General features: G+C 39.3%; 1 protein-coding gene across 10 annotated transcripts in view; it reads left to right on the top strand.

Annotated features, from left to right (window-relative positions):
- Positions 1 to 8,409, top strand: part of CTPS2 (CTP synthase 2) — a 66,214-nt gene extending 57,805 nt beyond the window's left edge. For 5 of the 10 annotated variants that reach the window (XM_083612337.1, XM_083612338.1, XM_083612341.1 and 2 more), the window contains 3 exons: positions 2,396 to 2,540; positions 6,327 to 6,432; positions 6,693 to 8,409. In XM_083612337.1, coding sequence (XP_083468463.1) covers positions 2,396 to 2,540; positions 6,327 to 6,396 — 215 coding nt within the window. In that variant the 3' untranslated portion in view covers positions 6,397 to 6,432; positions 6,693 to 8,409. Of the gene's footprint in view, positions 1 to 2,395; positions 5,163 to 5,267; positions 6,449 to 6,680 lie in introns of those variants that run through there. The other 5 variants (XM_083612340.1, XM_083612344.1, XR_014547767.1 and 2 more) reach the window with 4 other exon arrangements.
- The last annotated feature ends 3,953 nt before the right edge of the window (positions 8,410 to 12,362 follow it).

Genomic DNA, 12,362 nt, shown 5'->3' with positions numbered 1-12,362 from the left:
TCCAAAGTGACTAATCACCAGTATGCATATAGATTGACTTACAGCCATTTAGTCATGGCTATTTACACTTTAAAGGTGTTGCTGCCCAATAAGGTATGTTTACAACATATTTTTATTTACTGCTAACCACAAAGTTTGAAATCTCTGTTTTAAAGCAGACAGTGTAAAAGTCTTGAATTCCAGGCACTGACATTTGTCAATACTTCACATTTAGGAATATACATATCCTTTGTCACAAATGTATGATACTGATATTAAAAACTGAATTATTGCAGAGATACTAGCTGTCTGTAAAAACAAAAATGTAAATTTACCTAAGCCTGAAGCCTATAATGATTAAATTTGGCTCCAGGATGTGACAGAAAGAATTATTTCTATAGTCTCGTGCTGATATGGCACAAAACATAGGTTGTCCTTTTGGAGGTATTTCAAAACCTATAAAAAAAACTGTCTAAGTGCATTTGTTTTATTTCTGCTATATTGCTTCTGATATACATACTGAAAATAGTTCTGCACAGATCTTGATAAAATATGACAGTGTTGTTAAACACTGCTGCTATGAAAGAAATAACATAAGCAATGCTATATATATTTTTTTCCTTTGTCACATTCATATCAAATCATATCATCACATACAACTTTGCTCATACCGAGCATCGACTCCCCCCTCCCACTCCCTGACTTTCTTAAGCAATCACAATCCTCTTCGCATTTCTAGATCACCCTATTTACCTTCTTACTATACTTTTAAAAAAAATCTTTAGTATTTGTAAATCAGTTTCAAAAATTATCATTACAAAATATTTTAAATCAAACCTGCAAATGTTCTCCAATTTTTTCAGTGTTCTTTCATATATTGTATAAATTTACTCCAGTCCTTTTCAAACAGTTCGTCATGCTGGTTTCAGATTCTCCCTGTCAGTTTTGCCAGTTCTGCGTGTTCAATCATTTTTATCTGCCATTGTTCCAAAGTTGGAAGTTCCTGCTGCTTCCATTTCTGGGCTAAAAGTGTCCTTGCAGCCGTGGTAGCATACATAAACATATTTAAGTCTACTTTTTTTTTTTTTCCATATAAGTTTTTATTAATTTGCTTCAAATAAAGGAATAACAAAGAATATATATAAATAATAAGATAACAAACAAGAAAACAAGTAACCGACATTAAATACTTCACATCAAATATTTTACATTACTTTCTCTTTTAGGACTTCCTTCAGCTTATATTTAAGTCTACTTTTTAATTTCTTCTCCCACAATAGAAAAGCCTCCGGTTTTTTAATAAAAGTATATTTAAAGATCTTTTTCAATTCATTGTATATCATATCCCAGTAGGCTTTACTACACATCCACCACATATGGAAGAAATTCCCTTCCTTCTACTTGCATTTCCAACATGCTTTATCTTGAGTTCTATACATTTTAGCAAGTTTAGTTGGCATCAAATACCATCTATACATCATCTTCATTAAATTTTCCTTAAAGCAAGCAATGCAATCCTTAATGGTTTTCCAGAATCTGTTTTGGGTGGCAAGGCAAGACTTTTCATTCGTAGCAGAAAACAAATCAGCTAAGCAAAGAAATACAGCTGCCTTGGCAATAATAGGCAAAGTATGCAAGTTTTGATATGCTTGTGGGGTGGGGTGGAGTGTTTATTCTACCGACTGAAGCATCTTTCCCCTATGGCAAGTGTTTTTCAACTGAGAGGCCTGTGCTGAAAGAAGAAAGTAGCTAATTGCAAGGAAGGGGCTGAAGGTTCACTTCCACTATTGTTACCTCTCCAGCCTCACAGCACTGATAAGCTAAGTGGAAAGCATTTCAAAGGAGGAACATAATTGGGTGGAAGGAAGAATTAAATGGAATACGGTGGTGGGAGGGTGTGGCTGGCCGAACAGAAACATATACCACACTGCAACATTTTGTTGCAGATCCCACTTATACTAACCTATGTTGCAATAAGATTTATAACAAGATAATTTCTATGATGTTCTTTGAACCGTAAAGCTATCTAAAATTTACAGACATTAGCATTTATATTTTAAATGCTAACTACAGTGGTACCTCAGGTTAAGTACTTAATTCGTTCCGGAGGTCTGTACTTAACCTGAAATTGTTCTTAACCTGAAGCACCACTTTAGCTAATGGGGCCTCCTGCTGCCACTGCGCCGCCGGAGCATGATTTCTGTTCTCATCCTGAAGCAAAGTTCTTAACCTGAAGCACTATTGCTGGGTTAGCGGTGTCTGTAACCTGAAGCGTATGTAACCTTAAGCGTATGTAACCCAAGGTACCACTGTAATATAAGTCATTGTAATTTAAATAGTTTGTAATATTATTAGTGTTATATGTTTGCCTTTTAACTTTTTTTTTTTTTTACTTTTCTCTGTGATTTATCTGTAGATCACCCGTATTTCATTGGTGTCCAGTTCCACCCAGAGTTTTCCTCGAGGCCTATGAAGCCATCGCCTGCCTACCTTGGCCTTTTGCTTGCTGCAACAGGGTCTCTCAGTGCCTACTTGCAACGTGGATGTAAATTGTCTCCTAGGTAACTTTGGTTTTTTTTGGTGTGTGTGTGTGATGGATGCTTCATAAAAAGCCTTCATGATTGATGTGCAATTCCAGAAAAGCAAAGTTACTTTTGAAGTGTTTATTATTAGTTATTATGTGTACTAGAAAAGTTCTGAATAATGATTAGTTTTAAAAGGTCATTTGATGAGTTGATAATTGCTTTTTCTATGAGAGCCAAATAAACGTAGAGGTTGAGAAACCCACCCCTTAATCCCAGGCAATTAATTAAGTCATGATTGTCTGCAGGGAACAAAAGCTGATTATCACAAAAGATTTCTGGATTTCTAACTTCCCTTTTTTATTTATGGATGTTTCACAGGAAACAATTACTTGGATTCAAAGATCTCACTGAATAAGTAAAATATACTTCCCTGGAGATTGAGAGAGGAGGTGTCACTGACCAAGTACAGAGGAAGAGGGACCCTCTAGAGCAGACCTTTCCAAACTTTTCCTGTTGGTCACACACTTTTTAAACATGCATCATTTTGCGACACATTAATTCAGTTTTACTAGCAAACCAGAGGTTAAACTAACCCCTTTCCAGCCCCGGGAGGAGCACAATGTGTGTTCATACAACACACCTACAGACTGAAGTCGACACACTAATGTATTGCGACATACAGTTTGGATAGCTGTGCCCTGGAGTGAGGGTTTGGGTCTGCAGACAGTGGGAGGAGAAGATGGGCAACACCCCCACCCCACATGAGAGCAAGTACCTTCTTTTTGTACAAGATCCTTAGATTATTAGGATTATATATAATTTACGCCCTTAACTTAAACAATAACAATTTGTAACAACTTATAATCATGTTCGGGACGCGGGTGGCACTGTGGGTTAAACCACAGAGCCTAGGACTTGCCGATCAGAAGGTCGGCGGTTCGAATCCCCACAACGGGGTGAGCTCCCGTTTCTCAGTCCCTGCTCCTGCCAACCTAGCAGTTCAAAAGCATGTCAAAGTGCAAGTAGATAAATAGGTACCGCTCCAGCGGGAAGGTTAACGGCATTTCTGTGCGCTGCTCTGGTTCTCAAGAAGCGGCTTAGTCATGCTGGCCACATGACCCCGGAAACTACGCCGTCTCCCTCGGCCAATAAAGCGAGACCCCAGAGTCGGTCATGACTGGACCTAATGGTCAGGGGTCCCTTTTTATAGTCATGTTCACTCTAGAGCCATCTCTAAACAATACTGTGTTTTGTATTATTAATTTGTAACAGCGATTGTAAATTGTAACAGACTTCCAAAATGCCATGCTTTTTATTTTCATACAGAAATCGGTTGCTTTCAGGTGATAATATTATATCTGTACTGAGATATAAAAGAAGAGAAATGGCTTTTGTATAATAAGAGATAAAATATCTGTTCTTGAATTAATTCTTGAAATTACATATTAACTGTGCTATTAACTTCTAAGTAAGTGTGTTTAGGATTGCAGCCTAAAATACCTCGACATGCTTTTACACGTGCTAAAATTACGTGCCCCACCCCCTTCTCCTCCCTTTCCAAAGCAGGAAGAGACAAACCAAAGTATTGGCTCAGTGTTATGTACAGAACAGTTCTTGTGGCTTGTTTCCCTCTGGGCACACTGCAAGAAGAAGCCAAGACCAAATGTTTTGTTCTTCTCATGGCTTGTTTTCTCCCAGGTTTGGAAAGGGTGTGCAACCATAGCTTAACTTGGTACGATGTGTGAACCAAGTCATCGTATTTTAATATCTTTTTAATTTTTGGTGCAATATGCAAAACTGTTTCATAATACCATGTTCTATTCCATGCTTCCTTGGGTACATTCAGAAGAAAGTAAGTACTGCAGCAGTAAGTACAAGATCTGTGTCTCTGACCATGTTGTTACTCGTGCTTTAAAATCAGTGACTAGCAAAACACCCCTCATTACAACAGAAGCTAGTACCAATCGCTCCTCTCTAACGGAGTCCCCATCAGCAGGCACTCTGCTTCCCAGGGTCAGGGGGAAGCTGAATCTCAGCTGAATCCCTGAGAACAGTGCTGTGTTCCCCAACCTCCCAAAAGAACTGCATGGCTGCTATTCTTGTTTGGAATATCATAAAAGCAAACTGCTGCTTTCAAGGACACCTTTCAGCTGAGACTTAAACCTTCTCCTATCCTTAACATGGGATGCGGGTGGCGCTGTGGGTTAAACCACAGAGCCTAGGACTTGCTGATCAGAAGGTCGGTGGTTCGAATCCCCGCGACGGGGTGAGCTCCCGTTGCTCGGTCCCTGCTCCTGCCAACCTAGCAGTTTGAAAGCACGTCAAAGTGCAAGTAGATAAATAGGTACCGCTCCAGCGGAAAGGCAAATGGCATTTCCGTGCGCTGCTCTGGTTCGCCAGAAGCGGCTTAGTCATGCTGGCCACATGACCTGGAAGCTGTACGCCGGCTCCCTCGGCCAATAAAGTGAGATGAGCGCCGCAACCCCAGAGTCGGCCACGACTGGACCTAATTGTCAGGGGTTCCTTTACCTTTACCTTATCCTTGACATTGCTGAGGATGGGCTGGGATGATAGAGATGTTACTGAGACTGGGTGGAATGATAGGAGTGTTCCCCCCCCCCATGGTCTCCTCAATCACTTTTCTTCACTTAGAAAGCAGTCAGAGCACAGAGAAGGTTTGTTGTTGTTTTGTAATCAGGTGTGGAGGGAGCTGATAACCATGGGGTGCCTGGGTGCCCAACAACACAGGGCTGGAGAACCCAGCCCGAATAAGAGCTTGTTGAACAATCCACTTCCTCACGGTTACAGAAATCTTGGTGATCCCTATGTATCAAAGCAATAGAAGTTCTTCTTCAGAAATGGAGAGTCAATGGATTCATTCCGTCACCAGTACACAACCAGAAGACAGTTGAGTAATGGTTTCTGAATGCATCCCCAAAACATCACCAGCAGTCATGGGCAATTGCAACTCTGCCATCAGATGGAACTCAATACCGAATGCTGTACTTAGGCTTTTAATGCTTACCAGAACAGCTGCTTAAATCAAACAAGGGTTGCAAGTAGCACCCATGAAATACAATAGTTTATAAGAGGGACCACCACTCTACCATTCTACTGATATAAGAAGATTGACTCAGTTTTGAAAGTTAGAAATATGGCTTGAATAATAACAGGTTTTCGTTAAACAAATGTTTGCATCTAGTGACATTCAAGGACGTTTTACAAACTATGTAGCAAATGAAACCTGAAAGAGACTTTAGCCTACTTCCCTTCAAAAAAGTATTAAATATGAAATCATTTTCCTAATTTGGAACTCTTGGCTAAAATAAGGGTGGATTCAGATGACCACACTGTTTATGGGCCTTGCATGTTGATTGTGACTGATACACAATTGCTGAACCATCTCAAGTATTTATCACCCGGCGACTCATCACAAAATAGATTTCTCATCTGCTTAGTGCAGCTAAGATGCTATCAGCAGGAAGAAAGCTCTCATATGTTGAGATTACTACTTTGTTAATCATCCTGAGGGAATGAGCAGCCAATAGTTTTTAAGGTTTACTGATTTCCATAAGGAAGAGCATTTAATATGTGTTTAATTCTTCCACCGAAACTAATGGGATTTGAAAATGCTTTATATTGATTGCTATTGTACTAATAGAGATTAAGAGTTGAAGGGGAAGAAATACAGTTCTTATTCGTTCTCGGGACAGCCATGGGCAGGATTCCCGCGTTGCAGGGGGTTGGACTAGATGACCGTCGGGGTCCCTTCCTAGTGTGCAATTCTATGATTCTGTGATTCCTTCATTCATTTCTGTTCAGTGACAGCTATGGTGACCTTAGTGATGACAGTTTTCCAGAAAAAGAATATCCCGAATCAGAAAGAGGCTGAACATTATTCCGAAGAGGAAGAGCATGGAAGAAACAGGTAAACTAGATCCATAGTGGGAGATTCCCCCCGCCCCAAAAAAAACACACCAAATACCAGCTTTAGAGTTGACAACATTTTCTTCCCATTTGCTTCAAGGTCAAATGGTTCAGTTATTTATTTATGGGCTTGCTTATAGAGATATTAATTGCTCATGTAGAAAAGGTGGTTGCATAGTAGTAATTCTTTTTCATGTTTCTCTCTCTTTCTTTCTTTCTTTCTTTCTTTCTTTCTTTCTTTCTTTCCAATATAAAAAAAAGAAGTGGAAGAAAAGGCATAATTGAAAAGATCATTCCAAGCAGGGGGAAACCTATTGCATTTTAAAACCACCAGAGAAGACTAACATCACACAGCTGCTTTCCATATATCTTGTGAAGATCCCCTTGTGTTCCAGACAATGCTTCTGCTGACCCAGAGAAAAAAATCAATTCCATTTAAGCATTATAGCTCTTTTAAAATTGCATAAAGGACTGTCTCACTCTGTCTCATGTTTTCAGGTAAATGTTAGCTTTGTGCTAATTTTTGATGACTGGAAGGTATGGGAATATTTTGAATACATTTCTAAACCATTTGAAATTTCAGAATCCCTTAATAGCATTGCTTATCAAATTAAAAAATGAAACTGTCCAATATACATAAATATGATCAGTACAGATTTGTTTTACGTCTGTTTCCTTCATATTGTTATTCGATTGACAGATGCCTCTGATGCATTATAACCCTGTCTAATTTCTTAAGTGATGCTGATTTATTTCTATATAGAAATAAAATCTTGGTCTCCACCATTGTACATGATGATTGTCCTATGACAAAAGTAATGTAGAAAGTATTTGCTGCACAGTACCAATCTAATAAATAATAGAGCAGAAGCTTGTGATGCTACAGATACATAAAATCTGACTACATTAATGAAAAATAATTGGGTTCATCATACATTTAACATAACAGATTGGGGAGTAATAGTTAGAGACAAGCCCATATCTTAGTTTCTATATCTGTGGCATACACATGTTAGGGAGTTGGTTGTGAACATTTAATCCTAATTCCTTGTTTTGGTCTCCCAGCAGAGACTAGTTTGTGCCATATGATCTCATCTGTTTGGGGATGCTCTAATTTGTGGAATATTCAAACAGCTACTAGGGACACGGGGACAGAGATATGTTTCTCTTTGGGCCCCAGAGAGGTTCGGAGACTGGTAACTTCCAGATACATTTATTTTAGTTAGAACCCTTTTCAGCATGTCTGCTGCAGTAGAGTAGCAGTGTCACTATTGCAGCAGCAAAGGATTGCTTTTTGCACTGCTTCTTTTGAGAGCCCTTTTGAGGTGAGTGGAGCTATGTCCAGACACGAGCTAGCTTGATGGCATGCCTATTATTATTATTCTTAGAGGAAGAAAGGGAATAAGAAGCTGTGTGTTTTAATATTCTATGTCACTACGGGAAAGTGCCCTGTTATTCAAGTGCTGTATGTTTTTAAAGCGATGTCCCCTCCAAATAAAATTCTGTACTTTAAGATGATATTTTACCAACTGCATTAGAAAACCATTAGTTTCCTAATGTTCAGGCCAGTGTAACATGTGAAGAGAAAACTGGGAAAAGTAACTTTGTTCCTGTATTTTTTTAATGCATAGATAAATGCTTTGGAAAATTTTATGAGAGTTGATGCTGCTAGATGACTGAGTCTCGGTTATCATACATTGATCGTTGCCATCTAAAGCATGTTAGATTTTCTTAAAGATTTCCTGTAAGTTTAAATTGAATTTTTGAAATGTATTAAAATGTTAAATGAAGATATGTCTGTTATTTTATATTGCACTCAGTCAATAGAGCATGAAACTCTTAATTTCAGGATTGTGGGTTTGAGCACAAGTCCTTCATGGCAGGGATTGGGTTAGCTTAGCCTCATGGTCCCTTCCAACTTTACAATTCTGTTATTCTATTGGCCTAGTGAATTTGGCTAAAAGTTTCATTGGATTTTTTTAAAAAAGGATAGCTCACATGCCCTCTTTCCTTCTGCTGGATAGATTATGGCAAATAGCATTTTCTGACGATTCAGCTGTGGGCTACAAAATAAGCAGGGTTAGGGTGCACACTCTTGTCATGTTTTTATAATTCACACTTCATACATGAGGACTAAAAACTGACTATATAAGACAAAATGTAGTGGCCTAAACATACAGATGGCATCCAGGTTTACATTTTGTTTTCATCTAACCCAGATGAGGCAGTGGGCATTCTGAACCAGTTCTTGGGTTTGCTAAGGAGCTTATTGAAGCGAATAAACAGACCCATTCCAGGCAAAACAAAGTTGCTGTCAATGGATGGTGCTTCTGTCCATTTGGGGGTTTGTTTAGTCTGCATTGGATAGAGTTGTACTCCCCCTAAAGGGAAGGCTTGTTATTTGCAGGTGCTTTTAGATCCAGCACTGTCACTTGAGGCTCAGGTGGGGGCAGTAGCAAGGAGTGCCTTTTAGCAGCTTCACCTGATCCATCAACTATGACCCTACCTGTACAGATAGCCTCGTGGCAGTTACCTGTACTCTGTTAATCTCCCAGTTGGATTACTACAATGTATTAGATGTAAGCCTGCTTTGAAAACAGTTGATCCCAAACAGGGTAGCCAGCTTAATTGGTGAGGATTGGTAAATGATTATTTACCAGTCCTTTCGGATCAACTGTTTTCAAAGCACGCTTACATCTAATCACATTACAACAGGGGCTCATAATCTGCACTAGTTTCCTGTCCATTTCTGGGCCCAGTTCAATATGTAGGTTTTGACCTTTTGAAGACCTAAACAGCATGGGGCCAGGTTACCTGAAGGATTGCTTTCCCCATATATAATGACCCAGACCCTGAGATCTTTGGCTCTCCTCCAGGTCCCCCCCACCTAGTGAAGTATGATGAGTGGCTACTAAGGAGATGACCTTTTTGGTGGTCGCACCTCTGTTCCCAGAAACTCACCTATTTTAGGTGGGATGCTTTATGCCAATTTTAATTGGGTTTCTGCATCATCATTATTATCATCGTGATTAGGGTTTTTAATTGTAAATTGTATTTTTCTTTTAATGTCTGTGTAAACTACCCAAAGAATTTGCTTGGATGTGCTGTACAAAAACATAATAAATACATTAAATAAAAATAAATATTTTTGGACCTACCATAACCAGTCTCCAAGGACAGGTACAATCATGTCCATGCTGATATTTACTTCACTTCTGTACTAATGGGAAGATGTACAATAAAGCATATAGATTTTGAATAGGACTAGGAGTTTTTTTGAAATAGAGACAGCTAATTATGATCACATAATTTGAATAAACCAGGTATTAACTTTTTATCTGTAATTATTTATTATGTAAAAATAATTTATTATGAGAAAAATGTGCTGCAAAAAAAAGTGTTGATAAAGTCTTCTAAGTTAGTCATGCTGGCCACATGACCCGGAAAAGCTGTCTATGGACAAACGCTGGTTCCCTTGGCCTAAAAGTGGAGATGAGCTCCGCACCCCATAGTTAAATTCAACTGAACTTAAACGTCCAGGGGTCCTTTACCTTTGCCTTTCACCTAGGTTAAAAAATAATAAAGAAAAAGCAAAACAATTATTTAGTAAACTATTGACGAGGCCTTTGATGTTGGATCTAAATGAGTTTCTAAGAAGATCAGTGGGCAGTGAGAAAAATATTTGGCCCATTTGTTTCAGCTCTATGGATGACAGCAGCTGAACTTCTTGCCTGATTTCAGCAGAGACTTTGGTTTAGTTCACACAACCATTGTGGTACATGACAAATGTGGGTTATTGTGGTTGTTCAAGGTTGCTCAGGGTATGCTCCTCAGATCCTTGGGATGTCACCAATTTTAGGAGCATGGGAAACTGCCTTATATTGAGTCCGACCATTAGTCTATTTAACCAGGATGCACTGACTGGCAGTGGCTGTCCAGCGTTTCAGAGGGACTGTGACAGAATGAGTCTTGCTGCCATTAAAGCACAGTGGAGCAACAGAGAAGCTGCCCTGATTGTGCTGCCTTACTATTCTGTTGTGGCTCTTTGGTCATGATCAGACCAGAAGGAGCGCAGCTAAAAAGACTAATAAATCTTGCAGAAGTTGTTGAGGATTTTGGCTAATCTTTGCATGCAGTAAATATTTGACTCCTAAACACTGGCTATAGAAAGTAGGCAAACGGGTTTTCTAGTTACACCTACAGGTTTTTCAATTGCCTCTGACCGCTGTCCTTAACTTTCCATGAAATAAATGACAAAAATCCCAACAGCTCTTTTATAACCATCCCTTGGGATTATTTTCTTTTAGGAATTGTTGATCTCTTAGGGCGGTATTTAAATAAACTTTGCTAGGAGTATATTTTTACGATCCACCTTATTTCCGTGATTGTAAGTAGCTGTAAACTGTTTTTAATATTGTGTTTTAATTGTTGGTAACCTGCCCTGGAACCTTAGCGTGAAGGGCTGGTAATAAATTGCGATAATAATAGACTCTCTGAAATGAATGGACCTAGCTTCATCATATTCATTAAATACAGTGAGTCTACTCTGAGTAAGACTTGGTTGAATCAGCTTTGCAGGGGGTTAGATTAGATGACCCTTGGGGTCCCTTCCAACTCTACCATTTGGTGATTCAATGAATACTACACAAAGAGTTAAAGCAAGGCGTGCATTATTATGGTGGAATACTCTGTTCATATAATTTATATGGAAGGGCAGTAAAATAGGCCATCAAAACATATCCCATAAAATCTGAACTTCATGAGGGATACTTTATTCATCTGTGTACTTAGTTGTTTCTCACTGTTATTACAGTGGAGCTGGGATAAATTTGATGATTCCCCAGTGCTCCAGAAAACATGTGGAGAAGATGCAGCTATAAATTATTAGATCAATAAAAATATTTGCAGTGGAGGTTAGGAAAGCTTACTTATAGTTGTAGTTCAGTTACTTGCTTGAAAGCGAATCCAAAGCATCAATTATTTTGCATACGATGAGCAAGTTGAACAGTTGAGCAGGAAACAAAGGGTGGATTTACATTCCTGGGTTGCTTGCCTTTCTGTGATCTCTTTGCCCTTTTGAAATGATCAGTGCAACTGTGAGGCTGTTTTGCACCTCCATTTGCTTAATTGTTTTTTTAAAACATATATCACCTGTTATGTGGGTACGTCAAGACCAGGCATAGGCAAACTCAGCCCTCTAGATGTTTTTGGATTACAACTCCCATCATCCCTAGCTAACAGGACCAGTGGTCAGGGATGATGGGAGTTGTAGTCCCAAAACATCTGGAGCGCCGAGTTTGCCTATGCCTGTTCAAGACAGTGTCTTGATATCATAGAATAAAACATTTTAAAAAATACTAAATTGAATAGACAAGACAGTAAAAATATAATGAGAGCTGGCATTTGCAGCCAGAAAAAATCCACAAGAAACGAAAATACACATATAAATGCATTTTAAGCAAGCACTGGAATTCCATAGTATAGTAGTTATTATGCCTGAGTTACATGCAGAAAATACTGGTTTCAAGCCCCTGTCAAACCAGTAAGGTATTTTTGGGGAAGAGCCATAGCGGTTTTTTTAAAAAAAATTATTTATCCATGGAGCTGAAGGTGGCATAGTTCTCCCACTCCTCATTTAACCTCCCCACAACAACCCTATGAGGTAGGTTAGGCTGAGAGGCAGTGACAGGCCCAAGACCACCCTGTGAGCTTCACAGCCGAGTGGGGAATCGAACCCTGGTCTCCCAGGTCCATCACTAACCGCTGTGCCACCACAGGCTCCACACTGCTTTGCATATGATAGGTTCCAGGGACATTCTCTGGCATCTCCAGGTGAGACTGGGAGAGACCCCTGTCTTTAACCCAAAACAGCTACTTCTAGGCAGGGTGGACAGTACTGAACTATAGGGACCAATGGTTTGGCTCCGTATA

This window comes from Podarcis filfolensis (genome assembly GCF_964270895.1).
Source record: "Podarcis filfolensis genome assembly, chromosome: 4".
NCBI classification, from domain to species: Eukaryota; Metazoa; Chordata; class Lepidosauria; order Squamata; family Lacertidae; genus Podarcis; species Podarcis filfolensis.
The sequence above is the reverse complement of the archived record's forward strand: the minus strand, read 5'-3'. Positions and strand labels throughout refer to the sequence as shown.